This window comes from Heteronotia binoei, chromosome 6 (genome assembly GCF_032191835.1).
Source record: "Heteronotia binoei isolate CCM8104 ecotype False Entrance Well chromosome 6, APGP_CSIRO_Hbin_v1, whole genome shotgun sequence".
Lineage (NCBI taxonomy): Eukaryota > Metazoa > Chordata > Lepidosauria > Squamata > Gekkonidae > Heteronotia > Heteronotia binoei.
This window is the reverse complement of record NC_083228.1, coordinates 49,032,740-49,055,084: the sequence shown is the minus strand read 5'-3', so window position 1 is coordinate 49,055,084 and position 22,345 is coordinate 49,032,740. Positions and strand designations below refer to the sequence as shown.

Here is a 22,345-nt window from a genome sequence, read left to right as displayed (position 1 = left end):
TCTGAAGTGAGGTGTAAATCATTCCTCACCCACTTGTGTGGAGGAACCCAACTGAATCTAGGTTCTAGGTCAAAGGTCCCCAACATGGCTCCCATAAGCCTTATGTTGCCTGCTGACACCTTTCCTAGTGCCTGCCAAGTGTAGAAAGTAGATGAGGCCTGGCAGGGCTTTTGCCCAGCAGGGCTTCTGATTGTACAGGTTTTTTAAAAGTTGCTTTGACAGCCTCTGCTGCCACAGAACATGGATTTTCATTGAAGGATAGTTATTCATATGCACGGAAATATTTTTAAACAATATGTTCATTTTAAACTGCATTCTGTTAAACAGAGAGTCTGTTTGAAATGTCGAAGAGTTACTATAAGAATTATGCATGACCTCACTGCCTGAGATTTTTAACTGGCTCTGCATCTTGTGGCAGTCATTTTGTAGTTGTACCCAACACCATGTTTCAGAATCCTGAAAGTTGCTCACAGACTCAAAAATTTCAAGGAAACCCTATACTAGGTTAAGGTGACCTAAGGCCAGTTTCCAAAGTAGGCTGTTGCGGGGAAAGTGAAAAAGGAGATATCAAAAAGAGAATAATAAATGCAAACAAAATAGATGAGCAAATGTTCTTAGTCAAACAGCAGATGTTCTCAATCTACTGTGCAAAATAGAACACGCTGAGTCAGCCAGTATTGTCAGAATTATTATGACTGCACCACCTCAGACTGTATTTAAATGCTTTCCCATGAGGAAAAGGAGGTTTAATATGAGGAAACAGGATTAGTGGTATTTGAAAAGGAGGAAAGATCAAAGGGAAGCAATCTGTAGCTTTTCCTTCCGGGCCTTCTATGTTTCCATTCTCAGCAGTCTCTCTATAAATGCCATTTATTCACCTTGCAGAAAACCATCTCTTTACTTGTGTGCATGGGAGGAATCTGTTCTTCTACTGTTGATAATATTGAAGTATCATCTTTTTTTTTCCCCTGGGACTGTAGCAGGTTGCTGATGGCTGCAAAGCTCCAAGGCTTGTAACTCAGCTTCATTTCACCAGCTGGCCTGATTTTGGAGTGCCTTTCACACCTATTGGAATGCTCAAGTTCCTAAAGAAAGTAAAATCATTGAATCCTATGCATGCTGGGCCAATTGTGGTTCACTGCAGGTATGTGAATGTGTGTGTATATATATGCTCACTAGTCCCTTGAGAGCCTGATTTGGGAATGGTCTTAACCATTTTGTAAAAGGATTTTTGCACATTCGAACTACTAATCTCTCTTCAAATTTCTTTGAACAATTTCCAGTCCCTGCTCTCTGAAAGATTGAAGACTAGCAAAGAGGGGTGGCAGACATCAGAACTTCTGTTAGGAAATTCGTATATTTCAAGTTAATTGGTAACATTTTTTTAAAAAAGCTTTGGCATAAGCAAATTCCTTATTTTAATTTTATTGCTTTAAAGATAAAAGCAAAACATAACAGTAACAACTTTGCCAAATCTGCCTCAAAAAAGATCCAAAGGAATTAGTATCAGTATTGTAATTGCTTATACATAAAATTAACAAATAGAAATATTTACTGAAATAATTACATTTTATCATCCTTAATATGAATAACTTCAGTCAATACAGCAATTTTGCTGTGTTCTACAACTTTACCTTCAAAAATAGAAAGTAAAGAAAGATGTTACCCAGGTAGATTAAAAACACTCCCTAAGGAATCAAGGATAATAGTTAAAGGAGCAAACTGAAGCTGTTGTTGTTGTTATTAGATCCTATAAACATACCTCCAAAAATAAATCAAATGATTTTTATATCTGCAAATAGAAGGATAAAAAGAGAAGAGTTGTAACATCTTCCTTCTGTATAGTATAAGCCTACCACTACAATAAACAATTAACTAATCAAAAAGTTAAATACATTCCATTGCTTCCTTCTTAATCATAGCCAATGGATTGTACAAATTCTGTATTTTATAAAAGGGGGAAATTGAAGTCAGTATTGGAGTTTTAAAATTGTTTTCTTTAAATATGTGTAGTAGTTGGCTTTCCCACCACTTGCGTAAAAAAAGTCCACTTTAATTTAATCACAACTCCAGAAAGCTTCATTATTGGTGTGCTATATTTCTAGTAATATGGTAACATGCAAGAGGGCAACAATAAAGCAGCTTTATAAAAGTTTCACTTCAGACTGACACAGGCAAAGAGGCTGCAAAAAAGCACACTACTCCAAACCAGGGGTGGCCAAACTTGATTAATGTAAAACCCACATAGAATAAATTTTAAATGTTTGAGAGTTGCAAGACAGGAATGTCAGATGTTGGGAGGGACGAAGGAAGGAAAGAAAGAAAATGGGGAGGTAGGAGGGAAAAAGAAAATAACTTCAACTTTAAATGCATTCTCCAAGCCATCAGCTGGCTTGGCTTGGAAAAGTGATTTAAAGAGAAATGTCTTTTTCAAGCCTGTGGGGACTTTGAGAGCCACACAATATGTGTGAAAGAGCCACATGTGACTCCTAAGCAGCTGTTTGGCCACCCCTGCTCCGAACAGAATTGGAAATATTTCCAGAAAAACATGTTTATAACAAAGTAATGAGTGTGGTGTCACCTTGAAGACTAACCAGCTTAATGTGGCTTTCTTGCGGCAGAAACCATATGTCTGAGGAGGTGGACTTTAGCTCATGAAAATTACACAACAATAAATTGATTAGTCTTTAAGGTGTCATGAGATTTGGATTATTTTGACTGCAGCAGACTAACACTGGCTGCCCATTTGGAATTAGATGTATAACAACCTCACCAGAAATGAGAATGCATCCCTCTAGTAATCTCCATCTATATTTGGGAGGGGGGTGTTCCTCATTTAGACTATTCAGCAATTTTTGCATTAGCACTGCCCTCAAAATAACAAACCTAAAACCTGAAATTGACAAACGGGTCTTTCCCCCATTATATTGAATCAAGGACATTGGAATGCAGACCACAGCACCAGTTGGACTTCCTTGTTTTTAGTGGCTGAGTTGTTCAAAGAGCATGTCATCACCAGATGAAGAAAGCATAACACTTTATTTCATAAAACAGAATGTTAGCATCTCTCTAGCAATGAATTGCTGCAGATCTGACAATAGAAAACTTTGCTTACTTGGCTTATTTTCTAAAAATTGATGCTGAGATACAAAGTAAAATATGTGGCATTATTCTCATGCATGGGAATTTCACACTTTCCCCTTCTGATATCAGCCTCCTCTGATCTCCTGTAAAGGTTAGAAACCTTTCAGAACAGCACTTCATGAGGAGCTGCAAAAACATGATGCGGGGGTGGGGCAGTATGTAGAAGATGCATGGCATTCTCTTCTTTTTCTTCTTTTTATATCCTCTCTCTGATCCTAAACACCAGCCTTGCTTAGTGGGATATGCTCATGTCCATTCAGGAGCAGACAAGCTTTGACAACTTTCAGCCCCGAAGCAGTAGACCACCCCCTTTTGGCTCTGATATAGAAGTATGCAGCAGTGTCACATTGCTAAAGATCCATTACAGCATCTTTGTATGATTTCACAAGTAGCTTGCCATATGAATTCTTTTTGTGAGCAGTTCCATTCTCTTCCATGTAGTCAAACATATACCAGTAGCTGTTAGAGCCAAGAAAAAGGGCACATAAGCTGGATCAGAAAAGCTGGAAAGAAATATTATCTATAAATTAGTCAATCATATTCTAAATGATCAGTTGTGTATTATAGTCAGAAATAAGATGTGTGTTTTGTGGAGCCTAAATTCAAGGTGCTATTTCAGAAGAAACGATGCCTCTGATAAATGTTAGACTGTCCATCTGATATAATAGTATTAGTAAAAGAATATATGTTACAGTTTAGACTGCTTTAATAGAATTCCATAACAACAACTGAGCTGAATAAAATGCTAGAATGCAAGATAAAAGTTTATGCCTAGCACAGGATGCCGTGCCCTTTTCCTCTGAAGGAAGGCTGAAAATCAGATGTGGTGAGGTGATAATTTTGATTACTGTTTCTAGCAATCAGGTTCCCTCTAGTGGCTGTTCCATCTACAAATTCTGTTTAATTCAATAATAGTAGTGTTGTCCGGACGCTATTTTAATATGTTATTAGCTATAAGTTTCTGAGTAATATGGAATCAGTATAGTGCTGTAGATTCTAAAAATGAGTTTAAGATATTTATATGGTTCTGTTCAAACTAAAAGTGAGCCTGTGGCTCAGACTACATGTGACTGGATGACACCCATCTTTTTAACATGTGTCAGCCCTAATATGAGGGTGTACTTTAAAGTGCAAACCCATGGGATTGGGAGCTACACCCCACACAACCCTGCCAAGTTCTGATAGGCCAACTGGAAGAAAAAGAACTGTGGGGAAAGGCTGTGGGTAAAAAAAAGTAAAGCCTCACTAGTCGATCCCTAAGTAACATTTTATACTTTAAACTGCACCACTTTATACAGACTTGCATGTCCGTATAAAGAGGTAACTGTGATTCAGTGGAAGAGCGTTTTCTTTGTATGCAGAAGCAGGACTGGCGCATGGGGTTCTACTGCCCAAGGCAGAACCCCGACACGTGCCCAATCCCTCCCCTGGAAAACGTTTCACGCATGGCATGATGACATTACATAGAGGTGATGTCATCGCATCAGTTGCAAAAGCGTCATTATTTTTGGCTGCTGAGGGGCCAGGGGAGTTCTTCTGACCCCTCTATGCCCAGAACCAACGTGCCCCCCAAGGGCCAGTGCCCCAGGCAATTGCTGAATGTTGCCTAATGGACACACCAGCTCTGTGCAGAAATTCACAGGTTCAGGAAGCAAGTGCCAGTTAGAGTAGACAGAACTAACCTTAAAAGATCAGTGTTCTGACTCAGTAAAAGGCAGCTTCATAAGTTCAAGGGATATTTGCTGGTATCTTGTGTACTTTGGCCCCAAGTAACAGAAGGTTTTTCTTTGTTTAAGGGAGGGAGGAGTACTGCTTAGGTGTGGGTTCTGTGGCATTGTTTTTGGACTTTCAGGGCTGAGGTTGATATTCAAGTTTAGACATGAATTTATTGCGTGCTTGGCTAACAATGGGCCACATGAAACGGGTGCTGGCATCATTAGTGCAAATTGTGTGATAAGTGCTGTATGTGAGTGATCTCTGTTATACAGCTTGCAGTCTAAGTGAGGAGAATAAGTAAGACTGGGAGAGAATAGCAACAGTAAGAATTTTTTGGGAGAGGAGGCCACTGTACAACTAGACAAAACATTTCTGCATGCTTTGACTCAGGCTGTGTGTTTCTTTTCTTCCAAAGTGCTGGTGTGGGTCGGACAGGCACGTTCATAGTAATAGATGCCATGATTGACATGATGCACGCAGAACAGAAGGTTGATGTTTTTGAGTTTGTAGCAAGAATCCGCAATCAGCGCCCGCAAATGGTTCAGACCGATGTAAGTAATTTTTGTGTTTCCTTCTCCACTGCCCAGAAAGTGGTCAGATAGTCCAGAATTGGAACGGAAAACTTTCAGGGATGCTATCATGGATATCTTGTGATCCAGTCATCTTCATTTTTTAATTAACTTAGTTATACTGAATTTTAACATTTTCTATTTGTTTTATGGCATTTTACAGCCTCTTCTGTACACTGTCCAGAGCCAAGATGGGGCGATTAATAAATTGATAATAAACGATAATAAAACATTAATAAAATAATAAGTAAATAAATGCGATATTACTATTGTTAACTATTACTACTACTATGTTTACTAAACTGAAAAAGAATATATTAGATGCAATTAGTTGTCTTTAAAATAAAAGTAACTGCAAGTGTGCTGGTTAATAAATGTGCTTGCTTGTTTCTTTTCAGATGCAGTATTCCTTCATTTATCAAGCCTTACTTGAATACTACCTCTATGGTGACACTGAACTAGATGTGTCCTCTTTGGAAAAGCACTTGCAGCCATCACACAATGCAACACCAAATCTAGTCAAAATTGGTCTAGAAGAAGAGTTTAAAGTAAGCATTAAAGATTTGGGGTTTTTTACTAATCTAACAAGGACCAACACTAACTGATTCGAAAATTGTTTTTAATTAGTTAATATATGTCCTTTAAAAAATCAACCATCAAAGCCAAATGTCTGATTTAAATTGAAGTGAAATGGGCCATGCTATTGGTACATGAAATTTTGATACTTGGAGTACAAGGAAACTAAAACCAGGTTAAGATTTGGGACTTTATTCTTATGCATTTTAACTGTGCTGAATCTGCAGTGAGCTTAATATGAACAGAAGTAATTTTCCTTCACATCTTTGGGAATTTCCACTGTGAAACGGGGAGACTGCTGTACTTTTAAGTAAGTGTTCTTGTCTTCCCTGAACATACAAGCTTGTATTGATGGTCAGGGAATATGTGCTGCACTTGTATGCCAACACTAACTGATATTGTTGGGGGAGAGTATAGAGATCAGTGCTGTCAGTTTCTCATCTCTGCGGACTATTTTTTGGCTACTCAAGGCACAGGAGTTGGTGGGTAAATAAATGGGACAAGAATCCAATATCTGTTAATATTTGTAGGCATATAACTAGGGAGGTATTGCAAAGGCTGAGTGGTTTGTGATGAACAGGACCAACTAAAAATCATTCAGCAGTAGGCTTCCCAATCCCCAAATCCCAGCAGGGAATCCCCCAGCCAGCTGGCCGGTGGGGGGAAGCCCCGCTCCCACAGCCACCACTTATCTCTAGATCGCCGACAAGTTTAGAAACCTGCGAACAGGTCCCCTTTCAAAATGCCTGTTTTTGTGTGTGAGCCTTTAAAATTGAGCATGAAGTACTTCATGGGGAAGGGTCAATAGCAGAAGCTCTTCAAAGCACAGCCCCTCAGTTTGTTTTGCTTTCATTTTAGAGCAAGTAAAGGGTGGGTATGAGTTTGTGTGTGTGTGTGTGAGAGAGAGAGAGCAGTGTAGCTGGGGTTGCCAATCCCAGGTGGGGGCAGGGGATCCCCCAGTTTGGAGAGCCTCCCCCCCTTCAGGGTCATCAGAAAGTGGGGAGAGGGGAGGGAAATGTCTGCTGGGAACTCTATTATTCTGTATGGAGTATTATTCCCATAGGAAATAATGGAGAATTGATCCGTGGGTATCTGGGGGGGCTGTTTTTTGAGGCAGAGGCACCAAATTTTCCGTATTGCATCCAGTACCTCTCCCCAAAATACCCCCCAAGTTTCAAAAAGATTTGACCAGGGGGTCCAATTCTATGAGCCCCAAAAGAAGGTGCCCCTTTCCTTCATTATTTCCTATGGAAGGAAGGCATTTTAAAAGGTTTGCTGTCCCTTTAAATGTGATGGCCAGAACTCCCTTGGAGTTCAATCATACTTGTCACATCCTTGCTCCTGGCTCCACCCCCAAAGTCCCCAGATATTTCTTGAACCAGACTTGGCAACCCTATTCAAAAGATTACCACAGAATGTAATTTGAATGTCAGCTGTTTTAAGCATTCTAAAATATGCTGGAAGCCAGAATGGTGCAGTGGTTAAGAGCTCCAGACTCTAATCTGGAGAATCAGGTTTGATTCTCCACTCTTTCACATCAATCTCTCAGCCCCACCTTCCTCAGAAGCTTCCTGTCATGGGGGGAGGAAGGGAAGGTGATTGTAAGTCACCCTGAGACTCCTTAGGATAGAGATTTTAGGAAAGGAAAGGTCCCCTGTGCAAACACCAGTTGTTTCGGACTCTGGGGTGATGTTGCTTTCACAATATTTTCACGGCAGACTTTTTACGGGGTGGTTTGCCATTGCCTTCCCCAGTCTTTTACACTTTCCCCCCAGCAAGCTGGGTACTCATTTTACCAACCTCGGAAGGATGGAAGGCTGAGTCAACCTTGGGCCAGTTACCTGAATCCAGCTTCCTCTGGAATCGAACTTAGGTTGTAAGCACAGAGTTCAGACCACAGTACTGCAGTACTGCTGTACCACTGCGCCACGGGGCCGCTCAAGAGATTTTAAGGGGGGGGGGTATAAAAACATACTCTTCTTTATTCTTGAATCTTTATTTCTAGTATGCACTTTTTTTGTTGCAGAAATTAACAAATGTTAGAATAATGAAAGAAAACATGAGAACTGGCAATCTGCCCGCGAATATGAAGAAAGCCAGAGTTATCCAAATCATTCCATGTAAGTTATTATCTTCCCATTCCACAAAAACAGTAATAATTTCAGTTATACAAATTGCCTAATTGGGCATAGTGTTAGCATGCATTCAACAGCAGATGGCACTGCTAGACTGCAATACAGACTCATTTCAGTGTAAATTTGATTCTGCAAGGCATGGTTTGCACAGTATTATTGACCGTGAAATGTTAGATATTCCAAGAAATCTAATATGTGATGGTTTTGTGTTTTAGATGACTTTAACAGAGTGATTCTTTCAATGAAACGAGGTCAGGAGTATACAGACTATATCAATGCTTCCTTCATAGATGTAAGTACTTCAATGTGGATAAAATGCACCTAACATTGATTTAGAAGTCTATTCAACAATCAACTTTGTTTAGGATTAAAAAGAAACATTGTTGAGTGTGTGCATGCACATGTGTTCTACTATTATTGTGTGAATTGTTAAGCTTTGTTAACTAACTTCCTGTTCAAAAAAAGGAATCAAATTGCTATTGTAAAGAAATATGGATTACAATGTTAGCAAAGAAGCAAACCTCATTGGTGTAAGGGGAGGAGTGCCTTGCATTCCTAGAAACTGACCTTCAACTGGCAGGACTTCCTTTCTGTTTTCCTTGCTACTTAAAAGCAAACAGAAACATAGATACTCATCTAAATTGGAGCTCATGTATTGCAATCAAATTACCCATTCCTCCACTAATACAAAATGCACTTTGCCATAGTAGAGCCTATGTTCCTGCCCCCTTTTTCCTAGCTGTAGTGAGCCATAGCTGGGAAGAAAGTGGGAAAGGAAGTCCTTTCCCAGACAATTCCCCTCTTTCTCACAGCCCCGGTGAGCTGTGGCCAGGAAGAAGGGGGAGAAGTGAGCTGCAGCTAGGACAAAAAGGAACAAATCTTACTGGACCAATTCAGTTTGCGTTGGTTAAAGGGAAGGTGAAAGATGAAAGAAAAGTCCCTTCCAGGGCAATCCTATGTGTCCTTTGCTGGGTGATACCTCCCTTTTTTCTAACCATGGCTCACTGCACTCAGGATAAAGGGGGAACCAAACTTGCTAGACTGGTTTGGTTTGTGTGGGGCCTGCTCAGTTTGGTTCACCCCAAATCCTAAACCAAACCATTTTTTTTTAGGTTCATACCCTTCCCTAGTAGCTGCCCATCTCTTTCTTTGGCAGTGAATTCAAATGAGTTAATTACTCTTTGGTTGAAAAAATACCTCCTTTTCTCTGTTCTGCTATTCATTAATTTCATGGAGTACCTATGAGTTCTTGAATTGTGAGAAAGGGAGAAAAGCACTTCTTTCTCTGCCTTCTCTATCCCATGCAAAATTTCATAAACCTCTATCATGTCACCTCTTGATTTCAGATGTTGTCCTTTTCTCTTAATCCTTAATGTCCTGGCTTTCCAGTTATTTAAGCCAGTACGGAGTGGAAGGGGACATTGGTAATTCCATTAAATCTCCCAGTGCCTTGCCACTGCCACCTCATTTGATTTTCAGACACAAGTATGAGTAGCAGGATTACTATTTTGTTTTTCTAAGCTGAGTACTAAAGTTTAGAAAATATTTCCTATATTATTAAGTGTCCAGTGTTTTCCATCCTCTTCTGAGTTGTTAATAATTGATAAAATGTTAGCTCTTTTGCAGCGGGAATGTCAGATTTCAGCTATTTACCTCTGTCTGGTTGTGTCAGATGCCTTAATGTACCTGCCTCCAATGATAGAAACTCATGTGGGGTATCTGTGAGAGTCTTTTAGAACAAAAACAAAAAGGAGTTTTGTAGCACTGCAGGAAGACTGAGATTTTTTTTTAAAGCATACACTTTCTTGAACTACAATTCATGTTTTCTTCAAATCTCAGTCAGCGAAGATCTATGCAGCAAAGGGAAACCCAAGGGAAGGCACTGATGGTGAATTCTGCAACTTATCCACTCATTGAGTGAAGAAGTACTTCCTTTTTTAAAACTCTGAATTAATTGCCCATCACTTCAGTGAATGTCCCTGAATTCCTTTGTAGAATAAGAGGTGGGAGCGTAATTGATGATGAGAAGTTAATTCTAGTGTGATTAAGCAAGTTAACACTTGTGCAGTGCAATCCTGAAACCACTTTTCCTGATAATGAACCTTTTAACAGGCCTAAGTAGACCCATTTAGGATTGCTCCCCTACAGTCTAAGAAAAATGCAAAGACCTCAGTGCGAGTTCCTAGCTAAATAAGCCTAATTATTCCTCCTCCTCAATGATCCTGTGGGTCAGTCTGAAAGTAAGCAATGGTAATTTAAAAATATTTCTGTTTCTAAAAAGTCTGTTCTGATATTTCTAGATCATTTAGAATTACTTTGAAGGGAGAAATAAGAATGTAGATTCTGAAGCCTCCAGGGACTCAAGTAATGTTTGTGCTTTATTTTTATTTTTTTGTCTGAAGGGTTATCGCCAAAAGGATTACTTTATTGCAACTCAAGGACCACTTCCTCATACTGTGGAAGATTTCTGGCGAATGGTGTGGGAATGGAAATGCCACACAATTGTTATGCTTACTGAAGTTTTGGAAAGGGAGCAAGTATGATTAGTTTTGGCCAAAGTGTTTATATACTGTTTTTATTAATGTTTGTTAAGTTAACAGAGGGGTAAGAAGTTTCATTAGTACACTTCAAGTAATTGTGTTAACAGTCCACAAAGATTCCCTTCTATATATTCTCCTCACTCCATGGCACAAGTGCATTTGAGAGCAGGGAATTATGTAATCACCACCAGCATGGTTCTTGCTTTTGCTGGCAGATTTTGCAATTGCTCCAGCAAGTCACAAAATCTCCTGGCCCAGAACAGGACAATGCTGGCTGTAGTTATGTGCTTCCTGAATCACACCATGTTGAGCACTGAGGTATTATTATTTATTAGATTTGATTTACTGGCTGCCCTTCCTTGCACACAGGACTCAGGACAGCTTTACAACAACATATATACAGTAAGTTAAAAACAACATTAAAACCAAATCCAGATTTTAAAAAAATGTCTGGTGTTATCCAGAACTTGACTGACTCTAACATGGCTTGATGTTGGTGCTGAAAATTCTTAGTCAGTTGTCACAGTCTGTAGAAGTTACACATAATCAAGTCCCACAGAAATCAATGGGAATTAAGTATGCTCAATTGATAGCTGGGATGTCAATGGGGCTTAATAGTACTTACTTAGTTTTCTCTAGATTGCATTTGATGTCTGCAGCTGCATGATGGCAAGAGGCCTGTTTGTTTGGTAATGCTTCCAGCTATGCTTGGGTATTACAAGGCTTCAAATACTAGTAATTGTCAACGTGTGGCTACTAAAATATAAGAATAGTAAAGTATGCAATTTCAGAAGTTCTGGTGTTATAATTATTACTATATTTATAATGAAAATTATTATTAGAAGTGCAGCCCCCGAAGTGTCTTCAAATGTTCAGGAAAGCACAGATTCAGGTATTAACAGCAGTTGCTTATAATATACAAATTAGTTTACCCTTACACCAATCCACTAAATTTACAAAAAAGGGAATTTAATTGGGAAATGAAGATCTCAAGTCTTTATGTTTGCATCAAATGTAGCAAGTCTTACTCAGGTGGTTGAATTTTTTATTTAAAGGGGAATGTATGGTTGGTATGTATGTATGTATTTATGTGTTCCCCTGAGAGAAATGTTACCTTCCTGTTCCTGTGACCTCGGGGGGAAATGGAGGGGAACTGGATGTTGAACATGCTCTCATGCAGGACTTATGGTTGTAATTCATCCTTGGAAAATGTGCTCCATGGTGAAGGTGGTTCACCATGCTCTCATGTCAAAACTGCTGAGCTGCTGGGTCTCTAGTAATTGAGATTCAAAGACATTTCAAAATCTTTCCTTGTGTTAGGACAAGATGATTCCAATGAGAGAAGAATGTCAATTCTCCATCTAACACTTGGTGTTGTATATTCTCTTCAGAGTTGGGGAGGGGGCTTACCCCAGTCATGGCCAAATGAGATGCTCAGAATATAGTGGCAGCATATTCTGAACTCCCATTATTGACAGAACTAAATTTTTCAAAGGGGGTACTCTGTACTGGAAATTTACAGCAGAGAAGCAGTTTTATCCATAGTGGTATTGCTATGGTTACTAGATAAAAACATTTCGCAAACAAAAGAGGAACTTCTTCTACACTGCAAAGTAAACAGATCTGTTTTTAAGTACTCTGGGTATGAGAGATGAGGAGAAAGAACCTGGGCAAAGAAAAATCAAGTTTTAGGTACTATTATTAAGATGGTTCTATACTTCAGGGGTGGAGTTGATAGAAGGGAAAGCAAGTATAAAATGAAGCACATAAAATTAATATTCTGGAGTAATTTTTGGTGAAGTTTATAATGTCATAAAGGGAGCACTTTTTATTTTGTTGCAGCTATCATGTCTGTCAACTGAAAGTTCAGAAAGCAGTGTCTGTACCTTTTCCCTCTTACGTTTCAGGAAAAGTGTTTTCAGTATTGGCCATCGGAGGGTTCCATTACTTATGGAGCAATTACCATAGAAATAAAGGGCGATACGCTCGCTGATGCTATCAGCATAAGGGACTTTTTGATTACACACAGTCAGGTATTGTTGAATACTTTTATATGCATTTTGAATCCAAGTTGGCTTTTTGTCTTTTAGTTTAAATTATGCTTAAGATTCCATGTAATATGTTTTGGAAGCTTTGTGAAAATAATGTATGACCCTTTGTGAGCTAATGATCAGTGGCATAATTAATTTATTATATGCCCACACGGATATGGTCCTATATATAACATGGATATGGTCCTATATATGCATGGGTGGAGTCTCCTTAAAGAGCCTTTCATCCTATCCTTACATTTGTGCTTTTCTTGATTTTGAATAATCAGGAAAAGCAGGGCAGAGTTGTCCGACAATTTCATTTCCATGGATGGCCTGAAATTGGAATTCCCTCTGAAGGCAAAGGCATGATTGACCTCATTGCAGCTGTCCAAAAACAGCAACAGCAGACTGGAAACCATCCCATTACAGTACACTGCAGGTAAAAGATTTGTATTTGATTTTGCCCATGTTTATCTATGATATTAGGGCAAGTATTAATTATAGTGTGCCCTCACTTAGTCATACAGAACCTTTTGTTCAATAAACTTAATACACCTGGTTTTGGTAATGCATTTAATAGATTCCATTTGGATTGAGTAATCCTAAACTCCAGATGTCAGCATATTGCCAGTGCTAGTGCAGCACTAGCATAGATAATTGATATCCTATGCTTTCTCAGCACAAAAAAGAAATACCAAAAGAAATACTCAAGGTACTGAGAACAAAACAACTGCCTTCCCACCAAGTTCATCCCACCAATCAGGTGGCATTTGAGGGGTTCAGATCCCTTTTCACTGGTGGACATTTAGTGAAGCAAGGACAGCCCAACAATATTACTTCCCAAATCTGTGCCATGATAGAATGGTGCTTAATATTAATTCCAGTTATGTGGGGCCGTGGTCAGATATGCACTTATATCTGACATAGCCATGGATGCCTGTTGGATTTAGAGTGCACGCTCAGACAGCAACAGCTGGGAATGGTCTGTGAGTCGCAACTCATCCTGCCCCAACTCAGTTCCGGACTTATTTGACAGCGCATGAAGTCTGGTCCTAAACACTTGATGAAAGGTCACGAGTGGATTTCCCCTGTCTGATCACTCCAGCGTCATCAAGCCATTGCCGCTTGCATCCTTGTCAATCCTGATTCAGGACCATTTTGTTTTTCAATCTCAGCAATACACAAATAACTGCATCATCAGCTAAAGGCAGCAGGGACCCACAGGTGTCTCAAGTGCCACAAGAGACGCTTTCTGAGCAACCACAAACACTTTTTTCAAGTTTGCTTGTTTTTAGGTTGAGATTTGTGAGTAATGCAATCATTGTTTAGTCCATGCTCCTAGAAATGCATGTGCAAAAAACTGACATTATTTACGCACCTATGCCAAGGCTTTTTTTTTTTTTTAAAGATAATGTGCCAGGCCGGGCTGTCTGATCAGTCAATAATGGGATAGGCATGGGGTGAGGCAGATTATGGTCAGGATATCTGATCAGGCAACTGTGTTACAAATAGAAACAGGAGCGCCTTGCTGACTGGTCAAATGGCGCATCTGTCCGCAGCCTGAGACATACTAATGCAAGTATGGGGCTTTAATAGAGTTAATTTTCTTTCCAGTAGTTGGGATGCTAAGCCAGGATTAAATCATGGTATGTTAAAGGGAAACTTGCCACACACTTGCATTCATATAACTACAGCCACTCTGAAATCACAACTCCTTTCATTGTGCTGTGCATTAAAGGGGAGAGGGGCTCAGGTGCACACTACAAGGTGGATTCTTGCATATTTTATTTAACCATAGCCAAATTGGATGTCTGAATGGATCCTTTTCAAAGTAGACAGTACTGAGCTAGATGGACTAGTCACTTGGTTCAAGATAAAGCAGTTTCATATGTTCAAGTCTCTTGCACTGGCAGTGGCTGTATAATGAATATAATTCTGGATATATTTTATTGCACTGTATATGAATTGGCATGAAGCAAAGAAATGTATTTGTCTTGCAGTGCTGGAGCTGGAAGAACAGGAACATTCATAGCACTCAGCAATATTCTGGAGCGAGTAAAAGCTGAGGGGCTTTTAGATGTATTTCAAGCTGTGAAGAGTTTACGGCTGCAGAGACCACATATGGTGCAAACACTGGTATGTCATTTAATGACAAATAGTTGTCAACAAGTAATAGGGTACTAGTACTTCAAGTGAGAAAGAAAACCGTTTTCTACTCTCTTAAGGGAGTATAATGGTGCTGATTTTAATGAAGTGTGCACTCAGTACTTTGGAATTACAATTTTCTATGTTTACTGTTTGCCAAGCACAGGGTTCTAGATACTAGGAGGGGAGCAGAAAAAATTAATTACCTGAATAAAAGATACGAATTAAGCATTTTTTTCTGCATGATTTATTCTGTTCCTCCTCAACTTTGGGAGTGGGTGTTCTACCCTGGTTAACAATCCTTACTTGTTGAAAGGGAGACTTACAAATCCAGTGTGTAGCTTAATTGGAGTAAGTGATGAGTAACAGATGTTAGACTTAGACATCATTCATTCACTTTGCTCCATAGGAGAAGAGAAGCTTATCTGTATTTTCAAAGAATATAAATGAAATCACACCATGTCTTTCACAGTTTTGGTTCTGCTATTTTAGACAAAACATTAAGAAGTTTTGCTGTTCAAAAAATGTAAGTTCAAATTATGTCATATGTGGCTTTTTTGTAGAAAAAGCCCAGCAGGAACTCATTTGCACTATATTGACGATGGTATTGGAATACTTATTACTACAAAACAATGCACAATATATAATCAGTAATGGAAGAGTAGTAATAATCAATTATAGAAATTAATAGTGTTATTGTAACAAAATATAAATTTGTTAATTTCACAATTGCAGATTTTTTTTTAAATCCATCCAGTGTACATTAACTTAGCAGCAGAAAACTGGTGGGCAGTTCCTTCCTCTTTCAATGATAATCTTCTTCAGGTTTCACTATAAGTCAGTGCCTGATCAGTGCCAAGACTACAAGTGTAATCAACCATATACAATGTTACTGTACTTTCCAGACATCCAAAATTCAGACTGAAATTCCCACTTCTAAAGCTCCAAATTAGACAAAGTCTTCAGTATTTAATAAGTACAGTACCATTGTATATGGTTGATTACACTTGTACTGTTTTGGCACTGATTGGGCACCAGTTTGTGGGAAACATGAGACCTTTGAATACATTCTAAACCAGGGGTGTTGAACTCATATGTTATGAGGGACGGATCTGACATAAATGAGACCTTGTTGGACCAGGCTATGTGTATACGTATTTAAAATTAGGTAGCAGAGATATAAACTTTATAAAGGACACAGACAAACACAATTAAATATATTTTTTTTAAAAAAACTTAAAACATTCTGAAGACATCAGCAGTCATTGATCTTAAAGGTGTTTTCTTTGTATCTCTCCCGTGGGTTCCAGGGAACTGAGCAAAGGAAGCTCTGGCTCTTTCCTTACTTTCCAAGGGAACCAAGAAGGGGAGGAGCCTCAGCCAGTAGAAGGAAGAGAGGCTTGACTCAGTAGCTCTGCTGTGCGATTGAGAGAGCCTGGCAAAACAAGCTATCCCTTCCCCCCTTCCTTCCCAAGAAAGGAGCCTCAGCCAATAGAGAAAATAGAGGTTTTTCTCTGTAGCTCCTGTGCAGTTGAGCAAGCCTAGCAAAGCAAGCTGTGATGCAGAAGGAAGCAGATGACAGCCAGTTGCTCAGGGGCCTGATAGGAACCCTCCGGGGACCTGAATTGGCCCCCCTGGGTGCATGTTTGACAACCCTGTTCTAAACCTTTGATACTCTTTCTCCTCTGCCCTTCCCCTTCATATCACAAATAGGCATCTTAATTTGAAAATATAATTATTAGATATAAACCATGAGCCAAACAATGCAGTACTAGTTCTGTGTGCACAAAATGTCCTTGGACTTGAAACTATGCAATAAGCTGTTTTTGAAACAGACAGGAAAGTTCAAAAGTGAATTGTGGCATATCATTAGGGACAGTGTATTGTTAAAAGAAAACAAATACCCCATGACACTTCTGTACATCTAAAATAAATTAATATTATTTCCATTATGTGTGTTCTTTAATAAAAAGGTAAATGGTTTGGACGCGTAAATATTGTTTTGGGTTCTAAAAAGGGTCAAATCATATTTGGGGCACAACTCCATGGTTCTTTTTTCAGATGTTGTTTAATTAGTGCTGCTGCTGAAACAGCAATCAGAAGTAAAAGATAAGAGTACCAGCATCTTCACTTAGGGTAAAAGCAGCCAGGGAGGAAGGGGCAATTTCCATCAGAACAATGGCATGTGGAGAAAAGGGTTTGGAACTGAGCCCCCTTGCTCAGTTCAAGTTTTCTGGTTCAAACAACAACTGCTATATAAAGCATGTAAAAAACCCCAAGAACTGAAAGAGGTATCACAGAACTGTGATAAAAACATAACATAAACACAAACTGAGCAGCAGTAGGGCAGTGCATCAATTGTGGCATACACATGTGTACTATGTTTTCTGGCAATCCTTGGTTTAGTTTTAAATAATTATGGCTGAGGAGATCACGAAGAAAAGATGAGACTGTAGCAAAAGCAAAGTGTGGATGGGGGGGTGGGAACTAAGGTGTCTCCCTTCTGGGAAGTAGATAGACCTGCACCTCTTTCTCACCCTCTTCTTCCTCCTGCCTGCCACCATCAGAGTGACTATATATGGCAATCCTCTGCCACCAGTCTGGTTTTGGAGTCCCTTTAAATTGAGGAGTCCCTTTAAATCCCCCCTAAAAAAATAGCATTAAAAATAGAAAAGGAAAATGGTGTAAAAAGTTGGTAATACCATAAAAAAGAAGGCAGCTCAAAATGATGGAAAGTTTGCACAACGAGATCAGGCCAAAGTGATTGAGAATTGCCTAAAAGCCAGTGCAGTGTGCTGGGCAGCTCTCTGGAGATGCACGAAGGAACAGAACAGCTAGTTAACTTGCACTGAAAGAGCTGAGGTACTGCAGGTGTTGGGCTGCAGTTCAGCTGGCATGCTTGGACTAAGCAAAAGGAGTCAGTTGGCCTTGGATCAGAAGTAAAACACTGGACAAAATGGGCCACAAGAGGAAATCAAACAAAGAAAAGTGAGCAGGAACTCCCTAACACATCTAAAACTGATCCCCTGTTCACTTACAAGTTTCCTGATCCAGTCTCTGGATACGTTTGATCAGGCATGTGCCCTCTTGTGTGAGGGCGCAGGTTCCATTGCTAGCAGCCCACCACCGATAAGTGAGTTCAGGAAGAACACACTTGAGCTCCTTGGAAAGGCAGTGTTTATTGGTTTCCAGGTCTCTGTGCCTGGTGCATGTTGATGCACCTGTGCTTAGTGAGGGTGGTTTTAGTGACGCAAAGAATGAAGGCTTGCACACAGTAGTGTTAATACCACTATATACAATTTATTTACACCTCCACTCTCCAATCCGACAGAATGCTCCGCTGCTCTCCACCACACATATCCCACACACAGTAAAGTGTCTCTGTACATTTATACATCAGGTCCAGCCAGGTAACCAATCAGCTTCCTGCTGAGTCATGCTGACATTGCTCAGGCTGATGCAATCTGGCAACCAGCCACCTTCTGTCACTTAGATGATCTACCTGGCAGTTCAGTTTCACTTTCCCAGCATGTGCTAGAAACTGTTTACTTTTGCAAGACTGGGATTATTTCATGGCTTGGGTGGTTAAGCAACCAATTCTAAGGCTTGAGTTTGACCTGGGAAATTAAAGTCAGGAACAGAAGGGATTTAACATCTTCCATGACAGAGAAACTATCTCCATTAAGCATGTGGATGCTAGTTTTGTGGTTCAAATGCCAGAAAGGTTGCTCTGAGTGTCTTAGGTCACTCCATAAAGGGGAATGCACAGGATGTAATCAAAGTAAGCAAAAAAATAAGGGGGAAATTCATAATTTCTAATAACCTTGCCCCCAGTTCTTTACAAAGACCTGTGCCTACTAAATGTCAAGGCCAAATTTGATGTGGCATTGGCAAATCGGTGAAGAGATAGCCTGTATTTTCCCTTCAGCTGCATGGGTGTTCTGGGCAGTTCTGAATGACAGAATTTCAGTTCTGGAGAGGAGGAGGACTTTAACCATGTCTCCCTCGGCCTCAGTCTCATGCATATCTTCCTCAGAACTCCTATGTGACCCATGCAAATGGGGTGTGTATGAGGAAATGAATGTTTTTATAAAATGACTGTTGCAATTATTTGCTGTGTTTTATGGTAGATTAAGCAATGAATTTAAATGGAATTATTCTAATTTAGAGATAATTATATCAAAGTAAGTGTAATCTGTTTTTTTTTCAGGAACAGTATGAATTCTGCTACAAAGTGGTACAAGATTTCATTGATATATTTTCTGACTATGCTAATTTTAAGTGAAAATTCCTGCCTTATTTTTTATTTAATCATCTGTACAGAGATTTGTAAATCATGTTAATTTATTTATATTGATTTTTAACTCTAAATGTACATATTACCATGTTTGTTTTGCTCTGAATGTCTCAGATGTACTTAAATATATTTTTGCCTTGATTTAAATGAATATGCGTAGAGCCCTTTCAGAAATAATCAAAACCTTCTTGGTTTTTTGGTGAACAAGAAGGGCAAGGGGACTAGAATCTGAGCAACAGAATTTTTAAGTTTTTAAAGTACATTTCCAACCGTCTGTCAATATGCTTAGTGGTAATAGAAATGGCACCTTCTGCACCCATTTATGAATGTGGTTCTCCATCCAGTTTGGGGATATATGTGCAAAGCCTGTTTCCTAGAAGGTTCAGGGCATTTGACAGTGGATTCTTTATACAGAATTATTCCAGACTAAATCCACTGGAATCTTTGGGCTTTGACTAGAGTAACTCTGCATAGCACTGTACCATAAGTAGTTTCATCTAACAGATGACCATGTACAAATATCTCAGAGAATATGTTGTTATAAATGTAAGGCACAATCTGTGCTATGTTAGGTACAGTGAAGTCCCACTGATTTCAATGAGAATGTTAAAACATATTATCAAACCTGTGGCGTAGAAATTAATGGGACTTGCTTACCTTTTTATTGGATCATGTCTATATTTCCCCTGAATGCCTGTAACATAGTGGCCTTTTATTTCTAATGCTTAGCCCCCAATAACTCATAAAATAACCTCTAGAGTTTATAAAGCAGATTAATTACAGCAGATGTGCTAAAGCCAAAATGCACACTTTCATTAACATACAGTTATTTCATTTGAAGCGAGTTCCACTTAGTGGTCACAGTGGTTCATTTCAGATTTCACATGAAATTATGGTTTAATTAAACTAACTATGGTGAATGTGTGCACCTTGCTGTGCTACTGTATGTTTTACTTAGACAGTGGGTCTAGGCAGGGTGCTTAACTGACCGACCCCTCTTACCTTTCCACCTACCTCTACTTCCTTTACTGCTGCCACCACACTGATGGTGCAGTATGCAAGGTCAGCTTTACTCAGACTTACTATAAAGTCCCTAGTTTAAGGCCAAACTACATTATGTACAGTTCACTGTACATGGGAAATAAACAAGGAAGTTTAGCAATATATGCATCATCAGAAAGAAGCTGCTTATGATAAAAAAAATTCAGTAGTCATACTTATTACTATTAAAATCAGTTTTAGTGACCTGAGCAAGTAGATGGATTTTTTACATCTTGCATTAGGGTGCTGGATAACAGTTGTGAATATATCCTTCTCTCAGCCACGTAGGTTAAATGTAACAGTCTTCAGTCCAACTAAATCAAATGTAACTGTCCTTCATCAGCTGACATTCTTTAACCGCATCTTCTACTCTTCCTTCCTCAAGATTCTAATGGGGCGGGGGTCTCCATACCTCCATCCCAGTTCTTTCCTAACCAATGTTCCTATTACACTATTTCACTGGCAAACCTCTGTATTAATTCAAAATATACATATCAAGAAGCTAAACCAAGCATTTAAAATATATACTAAACTGGTAAACTTAATTCCAGAATTTTCTCCAAATACAAGCCACTTAAGGTACATCAAACCAGTATCTGAAACCATGGTTTGAAATCAGTTTATTAACCACAGATGATCAATGATGCTTTTATGTGGCATATGAACATGGACATCTGGGCATAATCCTGGCTTCTTCCCTGGTAGGGATGCCTATGTGGAAGCTGAGGATCCCCCAGAATTACAACTCATCCCCAGATTACAGATACCAGTTCCCCAGGAAAAAATGGATGCTTTGGAGAGTGGACTGTATGTACCCCACAGAGGTCCTACCCCCAAATCTCCAGGCATTTCCCAACCTGGAGCTGGCAACTCTACCTCCCCTCCCACCAGTGGCCAGTGCGACCTGCCAAACCTATTTCCTGTTGCTATCCTTTTTACAGTGTAGGCCAGGACACAAACTGAGTCTTTAAGAGGAGGAGTGAGAGAAATAAGAAAGGCAATGAAACTAGCATTTATCAAGGCAAGCCAAGATTTGAATTATCTACAGGTTGAATCCTGGTTTAATGAACAACCATATGTAAAATAAACCACGATTTCATGTAATGTCTGAATTGACCCAGCATATTAGGAAATTCTGTGCAAAGCTTGAACCCCTATAAAATTATTGTAGTTAGCCTGTGTTCATATAGATACTTTTATGAAAGCTAAATTTATTCCCATAATGTTTGTACAGAAGGTCCTGATGGATTGACATGTTGCATTTATTTTGATGCTTGTATGCTCAGTAGCTATTTGCTCCATGAATAAAACCTGCTGAGACCAATGGCAACTACTGACTAGGAAAGCTAGCAGATTGGTTCCAAAATAACCCTTCCATATATGGAAGGTAACTTTAGATCATGGAAGGGCTCTTTTACATCTTGCACTAGGGTGTTGGTTAACAAAAGTGAAACTGAATCCAAAGATCTTCTTCCAGTTGCACAAGAGCTCGGCATAAGCTCCCGTGCAAGCATGGGAACTGCTATACATCCTTGTTAGCAGTCAGACCCCTCCTCCTGCAGGTGGGTAGTAGAGAGAAAAGAAGCCCAAACACCCTTCATAAAATATCATTCCAAATATCATAAATTCAATGCACTTCCTGGCCCAGAAGTGACCCAAAATGGAGCCCAGTCGGAAGACCAGTCTGAGAAAATATTTGGGAGTGAATCAGACTGTTGAATGTTTAATATCCTCCCTGCACCCTGAGGAGCCAAATGGGTTCCCAAGAAAACATCTGGCACGACCTTGATTTAATCTCATCCTCTCTTCCTTCTGACCTGTTTTTACTCCAATTTATCAACAAACTAACACCACTTTGGCTGCGATCAGATGAGCTATTTGGTATGTTGCCATTGCTCATCCCAAATGGATTTGAATTTCACGATCAGAGGGCAACATCTGTATTTGGTTCCACAGTCATCAGCCTCCTGTTCTCACTCTGACTTTCCTGACACCAGAGAAAGGTATTTACTGATCACCTTGGTTTCAGAGTGCATCTCTGGGTGTCTGATCGCTCTCTTGTGAAGTCAAGCCACTGGGGAAGTCTCATCATTCCCGCCTGTGCCGCCATTTTTTTTTTTTTTGTAGTTGGTGATGTACAGATAGATAC

General features: G+C 39.5%; 1 protein-coding gene across 4 annotated transcripts in view; it reads left to right on the top strand.

Moving 5' to 3' along the window:
* PTPRE (protein tyrosine phosphatase receptor type E) overlaps nucleotides 1-19,339 on the top strand; it is a 163,373-nt gene extending 144,034 nt beyond the window's left edge. For 3 of the 4 annotated variants that reach the window (XM_060241420.1, XM_060241418.1, XM_060241422.1), the window contains 10 exons: nucleotides 981-1,144; nucleotides 5,276-5,411; nucleotides 5,828-5,977; nucleotides 8,032-8,125; nucleotides 8,356-8,432; nucleotides 10,543-10,677; nucleotides 12,588-12,713; nucleotides 13,001-13,152; nucleotides 14,714-14,849; nucleotides 19,069-19,339. In XM_060241420.1, the coding sequence (XP_060097403.1) occupies nucleotides 981-1,144; nucleotides 5,276-5,411; nucleotides 5,828-5,977; nucleotides 8,032-8,125; nucleotides 8,356-8,432; nucleotides 10,543-10,677; nucleotides 12,588-12,713; nucleotides 13,001-13,152; nucleotides 14,714-14,849; nucleotides 19,069-19,143 (1,245 nt within the window). In that variant the 3' untranslated portion in view covers nucleotides 19,144-19,339. The remainder of the gene's footprint in view (nucleotides 1-980; nucleotides 1,145-5,275; nucleotides 5,412-5,827; nucleotides 5,978-8,031; nucleotides 8,126-8,355; nucleotides 8,433-10,542; nucleotides 10,678-12,587; nucleotides 12,714-13,000; nucleotides 13,153-14,713; nucleotides 14,850-19,068) is intronic. The other variant, XM_060241421.1, reaches the window with a different exon arrangement.
* Nucleotides 19,340-22,345: the final 3,006 nt, after the last annotated feature.